Below are 18,973 nucleotides of genomic sequence, written 5' to 3' on the forward strand. Positions count from 1 at the left end.
AGTCAACCCCTGCAATGTCAATCAACTCAGGTCTTGTTAGTTATCAGGCGAAAGTATCAAACCATCAAGTTGCTTTTACAGTTTACCCAGGAAATGTCAATTAACCTAGAAGATCCCTTGGGCAAAAGTAATACACCGTTTGGGGTAGAAAATAACCTGGGAGCCCCCGCCCACATTGCTTCTCCGAAAAATTAGGAAAAAGAGTTTAAGGGGGAAAATCTCCCAAGCTGGTTTTTCCCAAAGAACCAAAGCAAAAGGCCGCGTAAAGGAACTCAATTTGCCATGTCCCTAAACTGTGCTTGTAGTAAATTATTTCAGACACAGTGGGCCTTAACATTAATGTATTACATTCAGAATTACTTTTGGCCATGAATTAAGTTTTCTGATCGGCCTACGTAACAAGGGTGGCAATATTTCGGGGATTTGGAACAGCAGCTTTCTATTATCCACTGCTCCTTCTATGTGGTCAGGCAAGCTGCTTGCTCACAGGCTAGAAAATGCAGCGGCTCAGAGTGAGGACTCCCACGCTGCTTCCATCCTGTACTGACTGTGGCCTTGGGCAAGTTGGTTAACCTCTCTGTCTGGGGTGGTTTGTATCATAAAGCACTTGTCACAGTGCTTTAAAGTTAAAAGTACGCCTGACAATTTCATAACCCCAAACAACGTGGAACTTTCTTTATATTTGGATAATAGCCACTTGGTGGAGTTGATGTGAGGACAGGAAGAGAGAATGCCTCAATAAAGCACACTATTAGGGGTAAACTGGTCTGCAAATGTTAGGTGTATTGTTAATAAGACAGACCACACACAAAAAGCAGTTGGGTTTTTAATACACAAGCAATGAACAAGTAGAAAAGAAAATTAAGGAAACATTACTATTTACAATAGGCAAAAAAAAAAAAAAAAAACCAAACACGGTGCTGTCGAGTTGATTCCGACTCATAGCAGCACTATAGGACAGAGTAGAACTGCCCCATAGTTTCCAAGGAGTGCCTGGCAGATTCGAACTGCTGACCCTTTGGTTAGCAGCCGTAGCACTTAACCACTACGCCACCAGGGTTTCCACTAATAAAATACCTAGGAATAATTTTAACTAGGAAGGAGAAAGACATGTGCACAGAAAACTGTAAAACATTTCTAAATGAAATCAAAGAAGACCTAAATAAATGGAAGGACATTCCATGTTTGTGGGTTTGAAGGCTTGCTATAGTTAGGATGTCAATACTATGCAAAGCAATCTATAAATTCACTGCAGTCCCCATCAAAATTCCAACAGCTTTCCATGCAGAAATGAAAAAGCCCATCCTCAAATTTGTATGGAAGGGCAAGGGACCCTAAATAGCTAAATCAATCTTTTCAAAAATTTTATTTATTTTCTTGAGAATATACACACACGTTAATTCAACAGTTTCTACGTGTACAGTTCAGTGACATTGATTATATTCTTTGGGTTGTACAACCGTTCTCACTCTCCTTTTCTGAGTTGTTCCTCTCCCATTAATAAACTCACTGCCCCCTAAGTTTCCTATCTAACCTTTCAAGTTGCTGTTGTCAGTTTGATCCCATGTAGATAAATCTTGAGAGAGCGCAGTGCTCAAGGCAGACATTCTTTACTAGGTAAGTTAAACTATTGTCTGATTTTAAGAAGATTTCAGGGGATATTTTTGGTTTAAGATTTAAAGATTATCTTGGAGCAATTGTTTCAGGGGTTCATCCAGCCTCCGTGGCTCCAGGAAGTCTAGAGTCCATAAAAAAATTGAAACTCTGTGCAGCATTTCCCCCTTTTGATCAGGATTCTTTTATGGAATCTTTCATCGAAATATTCAGTAATGGTAGCTTGGCACCATCCAGTTCTTCTGGTTTCGTGGCAAAGGAGGCAGCTGTTCATGGAGGCAATTAGCCATACATTCCATTTCCTTTTCCTACTCCTGACTTTCCCTCCTGTGTTACTCCAGATGAATACAGACCAATTGTTGTACATTAGATGGCCACTTGCAAGGTTTTAAGACTTGGGAACTATGCGATGAACTAGGAGGTAGAACAGAAGCACTAAACACACTATTAGACCCAATTCTGGGATGTCCCACGAAACCATGACCTCCAAACCAAGGAACCAAATCCCACGAGGTATTTGGTTGTACATAAGCAGCCTCGACAGCTACTTTTTTGTTGTTGTTGTTGCAAATATATGTCACACAACTTTTACCAATTCGACTATTTCCAGGTGTACAACTTATTGACAGCACTTACAATAACCCCTAATCAATGCAATTTTTCCATCACCATAAACTGAAACTCAGTACTCCACAAGCAATAGCCCCCCTTTTCCTCTCCCTCTACCCCTGGTAATCACTAATAAACTTGGGTCTCTATACAGTTGCCTGTTCTTATCCTTTTATATAAGTGGGGCCATACAATATTTGTCCTTTTGTGACTGACTTATTTCACCAGCCTAATGTCTTCAAGCTCCATCCGTATTGTAGCATGTATCAAGACTGCATTTCTCCTACTGGCTGAGTAGTATTCCACTGTAGGTATTAACATATTTTGTTTATCGGTTCACCTGTTGATGGGCATTTAGGTTGTTTCCACCTTTTGGCTATTGTGAATAGTGCTGCAATAAACATTGGTGTACAACTATCTCTTTGAGTCTCTGCTTTCAAGTCTTTCAGGTATATACCTAGGAGTGGAATTCCTGGGCTATATGCTAGTTCTATTTTTAGTTTTTTGTGGAACTGCCACACTTTTCCACAGAGGCTGTACCAGTTTGGATTCCTGCCAGCAATGGATAAGGGTTCCAATTTCCCCACATCCTGGCCAACATCTTTTATTTATTTATTTAATCTTAAGAGGTCCTAGTAGAAATGAAGTGATAATCTCATTGTGGTTTTGATTTGCATCTCTCTGATGGCTAACGACATTGAGCATCTTTTCATGTGTTTGGTGATCATTTGAACGTCCTCTTTGATGAAATGTCTATTCAAGTCCCTTCCCCATTTTATGATTGGGTTGTCTTTTTGTTACTAAGTTGTTGAAGTTTTGTATATATTTGAGATACTAGCTTCTAGATCAGATATAAAGTTTCCGTAGATATTCTCCCAGTCGGTAGATTGTCTCTTCATATTTTTGGTAAAGCCTTTTGATGAACAAAAGTTTTTCATTTGTATGAGATTCCATTTATTTATTTTGTCTTTTGCTGTTTGTGCTTTTGCTATTAGATAGTCCGTTGTTAAAAGCTAGGCCCAACAGCATCACCCCTACATTTTCTTCTGAGAATTTTATGGTTTTAGTTTGTACATTTAGTTTATTCCATTTTGAATTTCTTTTTGCATATGGTGTGAAACATATCCTGTTTCATTTTTCTGCGTGTGGAAATCCAATTTTCCCAGTGCCATTTATTAAAGAGACTCTTCTTTCTCCCATTGAATGGACTTAGCACCCTCGTTAAAAATCAGTTGACCATAAATGTGTGAGTTTATTTCTAGACTCTCAATTCTATTCCATTTGTCTACGTGCCTATCATTATACCAGTACCAGACTTTTTTGATTACAATCAGGAAGTGTGAGTCCTCATACTTTGTTCATCTCTTGCAACATTGCTTTCACTATTTGGGGCCTCTTGCTATTCCACATAAAGTTCAGGGTTGGTTTTCCATTTCTGTAAAGAAGGCTGTTGGAATTTTGATCGGGATTATGTTGAACACATAGATCACTTTGGGTAGTATTGACATCTGAAAATATTAAGTCTTGCAATCCGTGAACATGGAACATCTTTCCATTTATTTAAGTCTTCTTTAACCTCTTTCAGCAGTGTTTTATACTTCTCTTTGTATAAATCATTCACATCCCTGATTAAATTTATTTCTAGTTATTCTCTTAAATGTTATTGTAAATGGAATTGTTTCCCTAATTTACCTTTCAGATTTCTCATTGCTGGTGGATGGAAACCCCACTGATTTATGTTTGTTGACCTTGTACCCTGCAATTCTGCTAAATTCCTCTGTTAGCTCTAGAAGTTTTCTTGCGGACTCATAGGGATTTTCTATATATAGGATCATATCATTTGCAAACAGAGATAATTTTACTTCTTCTTTTCCAATCTGGATACCTTTTATTTGTTTTTCTTGTCTTACTGCTTTGGCTAGGAGGCCAGAGACTTCTTAAGGCTTACATCCCAAGAACCGGAGGTCAGGCAATGAGAAGAGTGCAGGATTGAGAGACAGTTTTACCAGAAGTCCATTTATATAGTGGAGGCAGGCCACACCCCCAGGTAAACTCCCCTTTCAACTGATTGGCTGCTCACATCAGATCACAGAGTGGAAAGTGATTACAGTACACAGTATCTGCCAAACCACTGAAAATAATAGCCTAGCCAAGTTGGCACATAAGAGTAACCATCACAGGTAGTATTGACATCTTAATAATATTAAGTCTTCCAATCCATGAACATGGAACAACTTCCCATTTGTTTAAATCTTCTTTAACCTCTTTCAGCAGTGTTTTATAATTTTCATTGTATAAGTCTTTCACATCTCTGGTGGATTGTTTGTTTTCTTACTCTTGGGTTTAGAAAGTTCTTTATATATTCTGGGTACAAGTCCTTTGTCAGATACGTGATTTGTGAGTGTTTTCTTCTAGTCTGTGGTTTGTCTCTTCATCCTGTTAATGTGGTCTTTCACAGAGCATATGATTTAGTTTTGATAAAGTACAACTTACCAACTTTTTGCTTCTATGAAAAAGAAAAAAAAAAAAAACTTTTGGTATCATGTCTAAGAACTCTTAGCCTGAGCCTAGGTCATGAAGATTTTTTTCCCCTATGCTTTTTCCTGCAAATTTTATACTTTTAAGTTTTATATTTAGATATACTACCATTTTTTTGTTAATTTTTGTATAGGGTCGAGGTTCAGTTCTTTGCTATAGATGTCCAGTTGCTTCAGCCCCATTTGTTGAAAAGACTATCCTTCCTCCATTGAGTTGCTTTTGCACCATTGTCAACAATCAGATGGCTGTACTTGTATAAGTCTGTTTCTGGGTTCTCTATTTGGTTCCACGGATGTTTCTTTCTATCCCACTACTCTGTCTTGATTATTGTGTTTATATAGTAAGTCTTAAAATCAAGTAGTGTGAGTACAACAACTTTGTTTTTCAAAATTGTTTTAGCTATTTTACTTCCTTGCCTTTCCATGTAAAATTTTAAATAAGCTTGTCTATACCTACAAAAACTCTTGCAGGAATTTTTATAGGAATTGCATTAAATCTACAGATCAGCTTGGAAGAATCAGTGTCTTTACTATGTTGTGTCTTCCAATACATAGATATGACATACCTCTTCCTTTAATTAGATCTTTTTTCTTTCATCAGTGTCTTGTAGTTTTCAGCATACAGATGTTGTACATGTTTTGTTAGTCTTATACCTAAGTATTTCTCCTCCTCTTCCTCCTTCTTCTTTTGGAGTGATTGTAAATTGTATTGTTTTATTTCAGTTTCCAATTGTTCATTGCTGATGTATACAAATTCAATTGATTTTGTAGTTGATCTTGGATCCTGTGAACTTGCTATAATCATTTACCAGTTCTAGGAGTTTTTCTTTTGGTGGATTCCTTAGAATTTTTTAATGTATACAATCATGTCATAAGCAAATAGATTCAGTTTCATTTCTTTCTTTCCAATCTGTATCCTTTTCTTGCCTTATTGCACTGCTAGGACTTCCAACACTATGTTGGTTAAGAGTAGTAAGAGAAAACATCCTTGCCTTGTTTCTGATTTTAAGAGAAAAGCTTTCAGTCTTTCGTTATTAGCATGATGTTAACTTTGTCAATGCTCTTTACCAGGCTGGCGAAATTCCTTTTGTTCCTTGTTTGCTGAGAGTTTTTACCACCAACGGGTGCTGAGTTTTGTTAAATGGTTTTTCTGTAACAACTGATATAATCATGTGGTTTTTCTTCCTTAGCCTGTTAACATGGTGAATTAAATTGATTTAGTTTCTTATATTGAACCAGTCTTGCATTCCTGGAATAAACCCCACTTGGTGGTGTGTATCCAAAAACCAAACCCAGTACCGTGGAGTCAATTCTGACTCATAGCGACCCTATAGGACAGAGTAGAACTGGCCCATAGAGCTTCCAAGGAGCACCTGGCAGATTCGAACTGCTGGCCCTTTGGTTAGTAGCTATATGCTATACTATGCCACCAGGGGTTCCAGTGGTGCGTATAGCTCTTTTTATATATTGCTAGATTTGATTTGCTAACATGTTGTTGAAGATTTTTGTGTCTTTGTTCATGAGAGATATCAGTTTGTAGTTTTCTTTTTTTGTACTCTTTGTCTGGTTTGGCTTCATAAAATGAGTTGGCAAGTGTTCCCACCTCTTCTATTTTCTGGCAGAGATTGTGCGGAATTTATGTTATTTCTTCTTTTGGTAGAATTCACCAGTGAAACCATCTGTGCCTTGCTATTTCTTTTTCTGAGGGTTTTTAACTATGGATTTAATTAATAGTTATAGGACTGTTCAGATTATCTGTTTTATCTTGGATGAGTTTTGGTAGTTTGTGGTTTTCTAAAAATTGGACCGTTTCATATAAGTTGTTCAATTTGTGTTCGGAGAATTGTTTATATTACACCAACTCCTTAGTATCGACTATGTCATTATCCAACACTTTGCTTTTATGATAATAGTAAAAAATCTATCTATTTTGCACATTAAGGATGTACATCTGGCAGTAACGAATGTGAAGTACAAGGCGAGACTAATACTGCCTGTGATGGTCATGAGTCAACTTGGCTGGGCCACGCATGCTTCTCAGTGGTTTGATAATTATGTAATGATGTAACTTAGCAGTTACATAATGATGTAGTCTGCCTCCATTTTCAAGTAATGCCTATTTTTGCAATAACGACCCGGTCTTTGGAACCCATCCAGGTCAGCAAGTGAGGAGTGGGTGTATTCCCTTAACCCATTGCTGTGGAGTCAATTTCAACTTCTAGCAACCCTGTCAGACAGAGCAGAGCTGCCCCATTGGGTTTCCAAGGCCACGGGGCAGCTGGTGAGTTCCAACCACCGACCTTTTGATTAGCAACTGAGTGCTTTAACCACTGTGCTGCCAGAGCTCCTTATTTCCTTACCCAGTGCCATTGAGTCGATTCTGACTCATAGCAACCGTATAGGACAGAGTAGAACTGCCCCGTAGAGTTTCCAAGGAGCGCTTGGTGGATTCGAACTGCCGACCCTTTGGTTAGCAGCTGTAGCACTTAACCACTATGCCACCAGGGTTTCCTCCTTATTTCCTTAGTATCCTTTTAATGGCTAAGAGAACTTTAGTACTATCTTCCTCTTTCAATTCTGATCATAATTTGTGGCTTCTCTTTTTTTTTTTGATTGGTTTTGCTAGAGGTTTATCAATATTCCTTATCTTTTCAATGGACCAGATTTTGGGTTGATTTTGTCTATTTTCTGTTTTCTATGCCACTATGCTCTTATCTTTATTATTTCTATCTTCTTGCTTTGACTTTAGTTTTCTAGTTTCTTGACGTGGAACCTTAGATTATGCTTCCACTGTTCTTAAAATGCTGTTCAGTGTTTCCTGAATGCACTTAAACTCCTTGGTTGCCTGAACTCCTACTTATCCATCAAAACCCTGTTGGGATGTTACTTCTGAGGCAGAACAGTGTTGTGGCCAAGAGCATAAGTTCTGGAGCCAACCTTTCCTCCCAGCTCTCCCCACTGCATAAACTCCAAGTTTGTGGTTAGCAAAAGAATCTGAACCAAAAGGAGAATTACAGAATTGAAAGAGTGCTGGGAACAAAGTTTTCAGGAATTTGACCTCTTTCCAACATCTGGTCAAATGGGGGTTGACACCATCCTGAGCAAACAGAGAGTGGCTGGGGGTCAAAAATGCTAACTCACATGTGTATGCTTACAGTTTTCAAAGTTATACTGAGTTTTGGAGCAACTCAATGGCAGGACAGGAATTATCACTCCCATTTCGGTGATGGGGAATTCAAGCAGAGCTCCATTCCGGGTGCTCAGTGCAGGTCTAACCCAATATCAGCGCTCTTTCTGCTGAGAACGCTCCAGAAACTACACTGATCTGGGCAGAGAAACTACCCCCAGGGACAGAAAACCCTTCCCACTGGCCTTGGGGAGCCAAGAATCCCCCGCGCTGCTTCCCACCTCCTCCGCCAGGGGGCGCAGAGCCTTGCTCCCCAGTCGCAGGCAGCAAAGAGCCAGTGGGCGGTGGTTAAGGGATGTGGGTGGGTCAGCGTGCCCCCGGGGAACCGTCCTGACCCCTCCGAATTCGAAGACCAGATCGGAGTGAAGCCTTGGCTTACGGCTTTCAGCTTGGGGCCCCAAGGACTGGCCTGGGAGTCAGCCCGACAAAAATAACGAAGAGGAACAGGTACCCATGAATCCTAGGGGTAGTTCCGGGCCGGTGTCCTCCGGCCAGGTAGGGACCTGGCTTTGACTCTAAATCCCCCCCACCCCCACCGCCCGTCTTTGGGCCATAGCGGACCTTGGATCGGAGGTCAGCTCTGCCAACTCTGCCCACATCGGACTGCCCCGACTTGCCTTCAGGCGCTTTCACAACCACATTCTCCTGTACTCACCCCCCTCCCTGCGATCTTTGGGAAGAAACCCACCCTCCGCGCTCCTAAAATCCCCTCGTCTCTCCTCTGCCCCCGGTTGGGACCCCTGCTGAACCGGGAGTGTAGTCTCGCCTGGAGAAGCTGGCCCTCCCCCTTCTAGTCCCGCCCCCCGCTTAGTCTTGGGACACTCCCCTTCCCTCCCCGCCCCGCCTTCGAAGTGTACACGTGGTAGATCCCATCTCCCCCCGGAAGCCTCGCGTTACTCAAACACATCCCGCGATAGCCAGAAAAGGGGCGGGGAGACGGGAGAGGGAGAAGAGGATTCGTGGATTCGCTGGCCTGCCGCGCGCGGGGGCCGGGGGCACATGCGCACTGCGCAGCCCTTTGCCGACGGGGCGCCTGCCACCTGGCGTGCGTGTTGCGCGCCTCTTCCCTTCTCTTCGTTTCTTTGCGGCTTGCGTGTTGCGGGCAGCGCCCTCTACTTGGGCGGGTCGGCGTAACCTTTGAGTGGCCCGGCTGAGAGCGGGCAGCGTATGCTTGGAGGGTACTGTGGAACGAAGAGAGTAGGCGCGGAAGAACCGGGGAAGGGGAACGTTGGAGGGGCGTGAGGTTGGGGCGATGTAATGAATGAATAAGAACTGGGGGTGGGGGAGTTACAGGAGCTTGTGGTAAGTGGGAGGGGACTGAGGCTGGAGGGAAAGGGACGTCATGTGCGCCTCTCCCGGGTGCATCCTCGGGGTAGGAACGGCTTCGTAGCTGCTGGTGACCCATCTCTGATCCCGCCCCTTTCCCGTGCCAGGGCACACAGATGGCAGAAAACCGAGGAGCCGTCGAGGTGGAGCTGGACCCAGTGGAGTACACCCTTCGGAAGCGGCTTCCCCACCGCCTGCCCCGGAGGCCCAATGACATCTACGTCAACATGAAGACTGATTTCAAGGCCCAATTGGCCCGCTGCCAGAAGCTGCTGAACGGAGGGACACGGGGTCAGAACGCTTGCAATGAGCTGTATATCCACGGCTTAGGCCTAGCCATCAATCGCGCCATCAACATTGCGCTGCAGCTGCAGGCAGGCAGCTTCGGGTCCTTGGAGGTGGCCGCCAATACCTCCACCGTGGAGCTTGTGGATGAGCTGGAACCAGAAACTGATACACGCGAACCGCTAGTCCGCATCCGCAACAACTCAGCCATCCATATCCGTGTCTTCAGGGTCACACCCAAGTAACAGAAGGGAAGGTGGACCTCGTATCCACTCACCACCTCTACAGCCAGGCTCAGATGTGACTCTCCTTGTACCGAGTACTGTCATGGACCTCCAGAAAAGGCCTAGTCCCTCACAGCCCAAAGGACTGAGTTGAGAGGGAGGGCGTGGTCTCTTGTTGGGCTCCTGCAGGGTGTTATCTTGAGTCTCTGTGGTCTGTAAACCATTATCTGACACAATAAAATGTACCAAGTTGTGTTAGTGTCCTGCCACCCCACTGCTACTGCCTCTTCCCTGTGAGTACCTGGAAGGGAAGAGCAGGAAACTTTACGAGGGTTTAGCCACAGAAGGCAAACCCAGATGGTCCCTGCCTTCACAGAAAGCATAAATTGTATTAGCGACCGTGTAACATAAAACAGACTAGTACAAGATGCAGCAGCCTGCAATCCCAATGTTTGCTTTAAGATTTTTCCTCCTTCCAGGAAGGCCAGGAGGAAGCATATGCTCACCCACTGAAATGCAGCTGGGATGGTTGTATGCTTGGGAAGCATTTGGCCACTCCTCTCTGGTGATATGATCATGGTTCCCAAGCACAGAAAAGGGTTTAAGGATGAAGGAGGCAATGTTAAGACTGTTGGGGCCTTCTTTGTGCCAGGCTCTGGTGGGGAAGGACCAACTGCTTCATTTAGTTCCTGGAGCTGTAGGGCCCATATTCTGAGCAGCTGTGGTCTAGAGCCTGTCAGGCCCTTCTGGGCTACGGTAGAAGAAAGGGAACCTCCCCCACCCTTCCCCCCCAAAATAATTACTGGGCACACAGGTAGTAAATACTTTTTTGTTTGGCTATTTCTGGAGTCCTCTGATTTTTCACATTTATCAAACAAGAGTCATCTAAAGCAATGTTTATTAAACTGAGCAGTGACCCATTTGTGGGTCTTGAAATAGATTTACTGGATCACAGCCTATTTAAAGAAATGAAAAGGGCAAGTGGTGTTTTGATGCAGCTTTTTCAGTTGCATCTGCGTATGTTTATAAGTACATATGTGTACTAGTCATGATGTAAATTGTTTTTACTGTTGATTAAGGTCATAAGAGCTTGACAACTCTGATCTAAAGGTTAGTAATGGTGTATTAACTCTAGTGTTCTTGGAGGTAGTTTGGTTCGGAAGTCTGAAGATCAGGCTCCTAATTTTTCACCTTTACTCCTCTGCCTTGTGTATTACTGTTGATGAGGGACTTTCATGTGACTGGCAGCAACTTGGGAAAGCAGACTCTGCAGAAGGACCAGTGCTTCATTCATACAGCTGAACCCATGGTGAGTGCCAGCTGTGAACAAGGCGTGAGCTGGGGTCTGGGATACAAAGATGAGTATAAGATGGCATGATCCCTGCCTTCAAGGAGCTCACCATCTAATAGGGAAGATGGACGCACAATTTTTGTGAATAAGTGAAGTGTGTAATATAAAAAGTACAGGTAGCCATGATGTAGAAATACGGAGAAGGAAACAGCCACCTGCCTAGTGGGGGGGGGTCCACATTTCACCTTTGACCTGAGTATTGAAGGATGAATAGGAGTTCGCCAGGCAGAGAAGGGAGAGGGCATATCTGGCAGAGGAATCAGCATGCACAAACGTGAGGGTTCAGGATGTTTTCTGGGACTGAAAGGACACTCAGGGTGGCTAGAAAGCAGGAGGCACTGGGGACGCTTGAGGGAGACAAGGCTGGAGAGATCTCTATGAGGCCACCTCCTCCCCCCGCATCAGCCTTGACTGCAGGGCTCCCTTGCTTTGGAGCCCCCCAGTAGCAGAGTGGGGATTCAGCAGGGAGCCGGGTGGAACTATGTGTCTCTTTGCACGTATGTGTTCTTGTCTGTCTGTGCTCCTGGCCTGGGCCCAGCTGAGGTGGTGGCAAGCAGCCCTTTTGCATTTGGTTTGTTTTGGCAGCTCCCTCTCCCAGAGTTTTTGTTGTTTCTACTCCATGTTCACTCACTGCTTGCCAGTGGGGCTTCCCTCAGTGGCAGGTCTGCAAAAACAGCCACTAGATGTTGCCACTGGAAGAGAGGGTCTGGGTTTCACCCTATACTATGTGGGGGTGGGTAGGGGGTGTGGGAAGGGTCTCTGATCCCCTGCAGTCCGTGTGAGGTGGGAGGGCAGGGAATCCCGCTTCTCTGTAGGGAGGCCCACTGCAGCCTCTGTTCCTCTCCGGTCTACTGGTTCTCTGAAGTGACTTCCATCAAAGCTTGGGGACACAGAGGAAGGGGATGGAGGTAAGGGTTGTGTCCAAATGCAGTTCCCCGCCCTTCTTTTTACTCAACAGTTGCAGACCCCACAATGAGTGGGAAATGACCTCCTACTTCAGAAACTGATCGCCAGAGGCCAGAACTCAAATCCAAATTCTTAGGTTGGAGGAGAGTATAGACATTTGCTTGCCATCCGTAAGCGTTTATTGAGGACCCAATGGAAACCCTGGTGGCATAGTGGTTAAGTGCTAAGGCAGCTAACCAAAAGGTCGGCAGTTCAAATTCACCAGGCACTCCTTGGAAACTCTGTGGGGCAGTTCTACTCTGCCCTGTAGGGTTGCTATGAGTTAGAATCGACTCGATGGCAATGGGTTTGGTTTTTTTAGCTTGGATGTCCGGGTCTATATTAGGTGCCAGACCTGCCAGGAGAGGTATAAACCGTTGGTCCTGCCCTAAAGAGATTAAGAGTGTAATAAGAAGCAGGACAGATAGATTTATAAACACACTTTGTGTAGTGCTTGGAACTGTTCTGGCAATTGTAAGGACTCAATAAATGTTGGCAACTGTTGTTAGTATGAGCCATTTTGTTAAAAAATTATTTTAGACCTCTTAATGGGATGGGGAAAAAGGAAGAATGTGATTTTGTGTTCCTAGTTCCAGGTTATTAGTTCTGCCAGACTTTTAATTGTCACTTGCCTACCCAGGAAGAGGACAGGCCCCAGTTTAGATGGGGTAATGATTCTCCTAGGACCATCTCGGCACTTTGTCCTAGGTGAGTTCTGGTACTTGGTCAAGAGTTGGGGAAGAATGATTAGTTGTGTTATGGATTGAATTGTGTCCCCCAAAAATGTGTGTCAACTTGGCTAGGCCATGATTTCTACTGTTGTGTGGCTGTCCACCATTTTGTGATCTGAAGTAATTTTCTTATGCATTGTAAATCCTAATCTCTGCCTATGGTTAATGAGGCAAGATTAAAAAATACAAAAAACCCATTGCTGTTGAGTTGATACTGACTCTATAGTGACCCTATAGGACAGAGTAGAACCCATAAGGTTTCCAAGGAGTGCCTGGTGGGTTCGAACTGCCTGCCTTTTGGCTAGCAGACGTAGCTCTTAACAACTATGCCACCAGGGTTTCCGAGGCAAGATTAGGTTACGTTAAAGAGGATTAGGGTGGGATGCAACACCCTTACTCAGGTCACAGCCCCAATCTGATGTAAGAGGAATTTCCCTGGGGTATGGCCTGCGTCACCTTTTATCTTACAAGTGATAAAAGGAAATAGAAGCAAGCAGAGAGATGGGACCTCATGCCACCAAGAAAGAAGGGCTGGGAGCTGGGAGCGTCCTTTGGGCCTGGGGTCCCTGTCCTGAGAAGCTCCTAGACCAGGGGAAGATTGATGACAAGGACCTTCTCCCAGAGCCAACACAGAGAGGAAGCCTTCCCCAGGAGCTGAATTTGGACTTTTAGCCTCCTAAACTGTGAGAGAATAAACTTCTGTTTGTTAAAGTCACCCAGTTGGGATTTTTCTGTTACAGCAGCACTGGATGACTAAGACAGGTGTCTTCCACAAACCCCCCAACCTCTGGAGGAGTTGGATGATAGCTTTATGTTGAATGTAGTTCCACAGGGAACAGATGACCAGCTCTACAGAGACTTGGGATGAAGCAAAGGTTATCCCTCCAAGAAAGGAGTCTGTGAAGATGGTCACTTAAGACTCCATCTTCCTGAAGGCATTATGGGAGGTTTTAACTTACGTGTAATGGTGTTTTCTATTTTTTCAATGGTCATATGTTGTTTTGTAATAGGGAGAAGTTTTTTACAAAGCCTGTCCCTGATTGATCCTAAATTTTCTGTTCTCTAGTTATAAAACTGATGAGCTAACCTCTAGAAGAGGTGATTTTATTGCCCACTACAGTAACGAGTGAGTATATCTGATGAATGAAAGAGGAGATGGATGAATGCATGGATGGGCGCGTGGAAGGACAGCTTGTTGTCTACTCCATTACAAGCCTCTGCTCCCTTGAGAAACACCAAATGTCTTGTCACAGGAAGTATGCAAGCAGAGGCTGGACCTTCACCTTCATGGGACCTCCTAGGTCCCTTCCAACACAAAGGCTATGAATCTTGTTTGCTGCAAGAAAAATACACTTCCCTGAAAGTACTAAAATTATTTGCTGGTTCATGAACTAAGACATGATCAGAAGTGAAAGTACTTAAATTATGTGCTAGTTCATGAACTTAGACATGAGCCGAAGAGCTCGTTATTTACAGATGGAGGGATGCTTATGGGGTCAAACAATAGGTCCTTGTGATTTGTCAATTCTCAGTGAACCATGAACAATTTGGGTAAATATTTGCTTAATATGGATGTTTAAGTATACCTCTAAGGCTGCAATAAATGTCCTGTGACTAGATCTTGGACTATATTCCTTCAAGTAGGAAGGGAGGTAAGAGCCTATAGGGCTGCCCAGTGGAGTTCATGCAAAATCCTCAAAAGTCACTGAGCCTCATGGAAACAAAAAGAAACATTTGTATTCACAACAGCACACCTAGGAAGACCTTACCTGAGAGAACAAAATTCCTCCTGTTTATATTGCAAGTAGTGTTTTGGTTTGTTTAAGTTAGGATTTTCTAATTTTATTTTTTACTGGATATGAAAGCTACTCTGGGCAATTTACCAGCTCTGTCTTCTGATATAAGAAGCCCTGGTGGGGCCGTGCTTAAAGCAATGGACTGCTAACCAAAAGGTCAGCAGTTCGAAACCACCAGTGGCTCATCAGGAAAAGATGTGGCAGTCTGCTTCTGTAGAGATTTACAGCCTTGGAAATCCTATGGGGTCGCTGTGAGTCAGAACTGACTCAATGGCAGTGGGTTTTGGTTTGGTCTTCTGATATAGGTTGGATGATATGGGAGCGGGCTTAGGAATATTTAGGGGTACTTGTGAGCTAGAGCTCCTAGGATGTGGGCTGATACTTTACACAGAAACCCCACTGGGGCAAGGGTTTCTGGAGCTCAAGTGGAGGTAACTGGTAAGTCTGGAAGCCCGAGTCCTCCTTCAAGGAGGCAAACATTTGGGGACTTCAAGAGATAAGTAACAAAGGAACGTGACCCCATATGCCTCAGGGCTTCTCTAGGTTGGGCCTAAAGTGCTCATTCAGTCCAAGGTCTTTGGGGATTCTTTGGGCCTCCCCAGGGGGAACCCACATTGATGGGGCAAGCTTAGAAATCCCTGGTTGGCCCTAGAATTTGAATACACTGCTAAGTTTGAGGCTGTCCTGATATACGTCGCTTCCCCTCTTCCCCCTCTACCTCTGCCCCTACCATTTCATTCAACTGTGTTCAGGAGCAATTTTCTCAAAGTTCGGTCAACATATATGCCTATAGATACCCCTGTTCACACTCCACTATTTCAGTGACTTTTCTCAGTGAGTTGCTTGGTGGGAGAAGCTACAATACCAGAGATACGGTGCCAAAAATCTGTCTCCGGCTCCCAAGAGGGCACAATGGAGGATGCTGGAGGAAGGCTGAAGAATATGTTGGAGATTTGGTCTCCAGACCTCCAAAGAAAGGAAAAATGGAATAAAGAAGTAGGGAGTGAAGTAATAATGGCTAGTGTTGATAGATTACATTTACCAGGCATTATACCATCCCCTGGTAGCCCTGGGAGGCAATTACTATCATTTTCACCATCCTCGTTCTGCAGAAACAGTGTTAGAAATAAAGTCATTTGTCCAAGACAAGACTAGCAAGTGGCAGAGCTGAGGCCTCCAATCCAGGCTGTCTGTTCACTGGAAGAGACCTTTAAGCCACTGGGCCACAGAGCTGCTTGCTGAAAACAGAAGCTCGGGTATCTGGTTCTACCTCCAGCATGGCTACTTTGTGGCCAAGAGACAGCTCTTGCCTCAATTTCCCCAAACTTTCATTTGGTTCTTTGGCAGGAATCCCTTCTCTAGCATCTTGCTCCCTTCTCAGTTCTCCGAGGGCCAGGAAGCCCTCCCCCATCCCACCCTTCGAAGCCCTGGCCACCTCACTTCCCAGCACAGAAGGTCTTCTGGGCCACTGGCTGAACTCCCAAGCTGAGCTGAGAAGCCATTGCTTTGAAAGGAGGAGGGAGGAGAGGCCTGGAGTTCCTTCCTCCAGCCGACTGCAAGCAGCTGGAGCTTGGTGCTGCCTGCGAGTCTGGGACAGCTCAGGGGGGCTGTAAATTTGCTTTTCCTTGGGCTTTCAATCCAAATTGGCTGCCAGGAGGAATCCATGCAACAGAGCCTGTCTCTACCACCACCACCTTCTTGTCACGATATCCCTTTCAGACCCTGTCTCAGTGGCTGCCTGCTTAGAAAGTGGGTGGAGGCCTCACAAGCCCAGGGATCCCAGAGAGCTAAGTTGTGCAGGCATTGTTCCAGCAAGCTCTCAGAGCATGAGTGTCTCTCTTCGCCCTGTCGTGGTCTCTGACTAAGGAGTCTGGAGTAGAGGGACCATATAATCTAGTTCCACCCATGAGCAGTGACCAACAGCAGGCAGCATGCTGGGTGCTTGGTGAGGACAAGGTGGACAAGACCTTCCATAAAATATCCTTCTTCATTCTCTTCTCTGATTAGCATGGCACCTGCACTGCCTGACCCCAGAGGGCACCATTCCCATCAGCGTCTATATGAACGGTGCCCCCTGGAGTTGTGCAAGGCTCAACCTTGACAGTTGTATGTGGTGGCCCTGGCAGTAAGAGGCGGAAAATGAGTACATAAATGACTGACAGAAGTGCAAAGGAAAGAGACAGGACTTCCTGCTGAGGGGTCCGGTAGTGCTTAGATTTTAGCTTTGAAGAACTGTGGTAGATTGTGTGGGAGAGCAATCCATGTGGAAGGCCCAGAGTGAGTGTTATGGATTGAATAGTGTCTCCCCAAAGTGTGTGTCAACTTGGCTAGGCCATGGTTCCCAGTTTTGTGTGATTGTCCTCTGTTTTGTCATCTGATGTGATTTTCCCATGTGTTGTAAATCCTACCTCTATGATGTTAATAGGAAACCCTGGTGGTGTAGTGGTTAAGAGCTGCAGTTGCGAACCGAAAGGTTGGCAGTTCGAATCCACCAGACACTCCTTGGAAACCCTATGGGGCAGTTCTACTCTGTCCTGCAGGGTCCCTATGAGTCAGAATCCAGTTGATGACAATGGGTTTATGATGATAATGAGGCAGGATTAGAGGCAGTTATGTTAATGAGGCACGACTCAATCTACAAGACTAGATTGTATTCTGAGTCAATCTCTTTTGAGATATAAAAGAGAGCAGCAAGCAGAAAGACAGGGGACCTCATACCACCAAGAAAGTAGTGCCAGGAGCAGAGCGTGTCCTTTGGACCCAGGGTCCCTGCACAGAGAAGCTCCTAGACCAGGGGAAGATTGATGACAAGGACTTTCCCCAGAGCTGACAGGGAGAGAAAGTCTTCCCCTGGAGCTCACACCCTGAATTTGGACTTCTAGCCTCCTAGACTGTGAGAGACTAAATCTCTGTTTGTTAAAGCCATCCATTGGTGGTATTTCTGTTATAGCAGCACTGGATGACTAAGACAGTGAGCAAGGGTCAAGAGCTACAAACTGCCTAACTGAGTCCATGGGATGGAGCGAGTGAGACTGAGTGAAGTGGGAGAATAGGCTGGAAGGTTAGGTCGATGGCAGAACATGGAGGGTCTTAATTCTGAGGCAATGGGGAGCCATTGCAGACTCCAGCTCAGGGGCCATGATGCAAACATGGCTGTTCAGTGGGAAAGTTACCTTAACGGCAGGGTAGGGAATGACTAGGAGGTCAATGAGGAGGGTTGGGTTAGTGCCATGCCAGAGGAATACAAGCAGGCAGATGGTGTGGGCATTGGGCAAGGAGATGGTGGGCATCAGAGGGCCCCTGCCATCAAGAAAGGATGAATGGACCCTGCTGGGCAGCAGCCAAGAGCACCTGGGTTAAAGTTGGAACGCAGACCAATCTCTGTCCACTTAGCAGGGTTGCTACAACCTAGGGATTGGGTGTGGGGTGGACCAAGATCCTCTCCTATCCCTTCTTGCCCAAGCTGCAGTCTCAGCTCTCTCTCCAAAAGCCCCAATGCCACCCCTCTCTAGCAGGCCTCAGCATCTAGGGGCTGGTGCTTATGGCCTATCTCCCTTCCCTTCTGGAAGGCAGGGGGATTAGGGGCCTGAGAGGTTTGCTCTGGGCCTGACAAGTTTCTGTGAGGCAGGCTCCTCCTCTCCTCTCCTCCACCCTTTCCTCAGACTGTGTCCACACCCCAAACTGCCCCTGGCCCCATCTCCATGGTCAGGTCAGGGCAGTGACGCAGGAGCCAGGGGACCGGGAGAGCAGAGCACTGGGGATGTGGCGGGGTTCGGGCAGTACACACACGCGGACGTGTGTGGACGTGAGCGTGCGTGTGCATGTCCCACAGCTGGGCTCTGGGAAAGGAGCAGAACCTGGCTCCGAGGTCAGAGCGGAGCTGGGAGGCGCCTGGGTTCAGAAAGGGACAGTAAGATCAGAGGGTATAGGGGGGCATGCAGCCCCAGGAGCCAGGGCATCAGGCTCGGGGAGAAGCCCAGGGAGCAGGAACAATGTGAGGTGGAGGGCAGGGGAGCCAGGTTCTGGGCCAAGTCAAGTCCCTGTTACTTCCAGCCAGAACCACCCCAGGAATCTTGTAGCTCACAACCCTGCCTCCTCTGTCTGCCCCCACTCCCATTCATCTTTCGGAACCCCTCTTTGATCTTGCTCTTTCCCCAGACACCTTATGGTTCCTTCCCTTACCTCCGACAGGCCTTTGTCCAGGTCACCTTCTCATGGTAGCATCCCTGACTTTTTTTTTTAAGTTGCCATTGAGTCAATTTTGACTCATAGTGATCCCATTTGTGTGAGAGTAGAACTGCTCCATAGGGTTTTCAATGACTGATTTTTTGGAATAGATCAGCAGGCCTTTCTTTCGAGTCACCTCTA

At 45.4% G+C, this 18,973-nt stretch overlaps 1 protein-coding gene across 4 annotated transcripts; it reads left to right on the forward strand.

Annotated features, from left to right (window-relative positions):
• The first annotated feature begins 8,163 nt into the window (after window positions 1-8,163).
• Window positions 8,164-10,051, forward strand: POP7 (POP7 homolog, ribonuclease P/MRP subunit). Of its 4 annotated transcripts, none has more exons than XM_010601799.3 (2): window positions 8,164-8,394; window positions 9,381-10,051. In XM_010601799.3, the coding sequence occupies exon 2, from the start codon at window positions 9,390-9,392 to the stop codon at window positions 9,801-9,803; it is 414 nt and encodes a 137-aa protein (XP_010600101.1). In that variant the 5' UTR covers window positions 8,164-8,394; window positions 9,381-9,389; the 3' UTR covers window positions 9,804-10,051. The 4 variants fall into 4 exon arrangements, with proteins under 4 accessions (XP_010600101.1, XP_010600099.1, XP_003422535.2 ...); XM_010601797.3 differs by lacking the exon at window positions 8,164-8,394 and adding an exon at window positions 8,947-9,190; XM_003422487.4 differs by lacking the exon at window positions 8,164-8,394 and adding an exon at window positions 8,947-9,144.
• Window positions 10,052-18,973: the final 8,922 nt, after the last annotated feature.

Source organism: Loxodonta africana, chromosome 12 (assembly GCF_030014295.1).
Source record: "Loxodonta africana isolate mLoxAfr1 chromosome 12, mLoxAfr1.hap2, whole genome shotgun sequence".
In the NCBI taxonomy this organism is placed as follows: domain Eukaryota; kingdom Metazoa; phylum Chordata; class Mammalia; order Proboscidea; family Elephantidae; genus Loxodonta; species Loxodonta africana.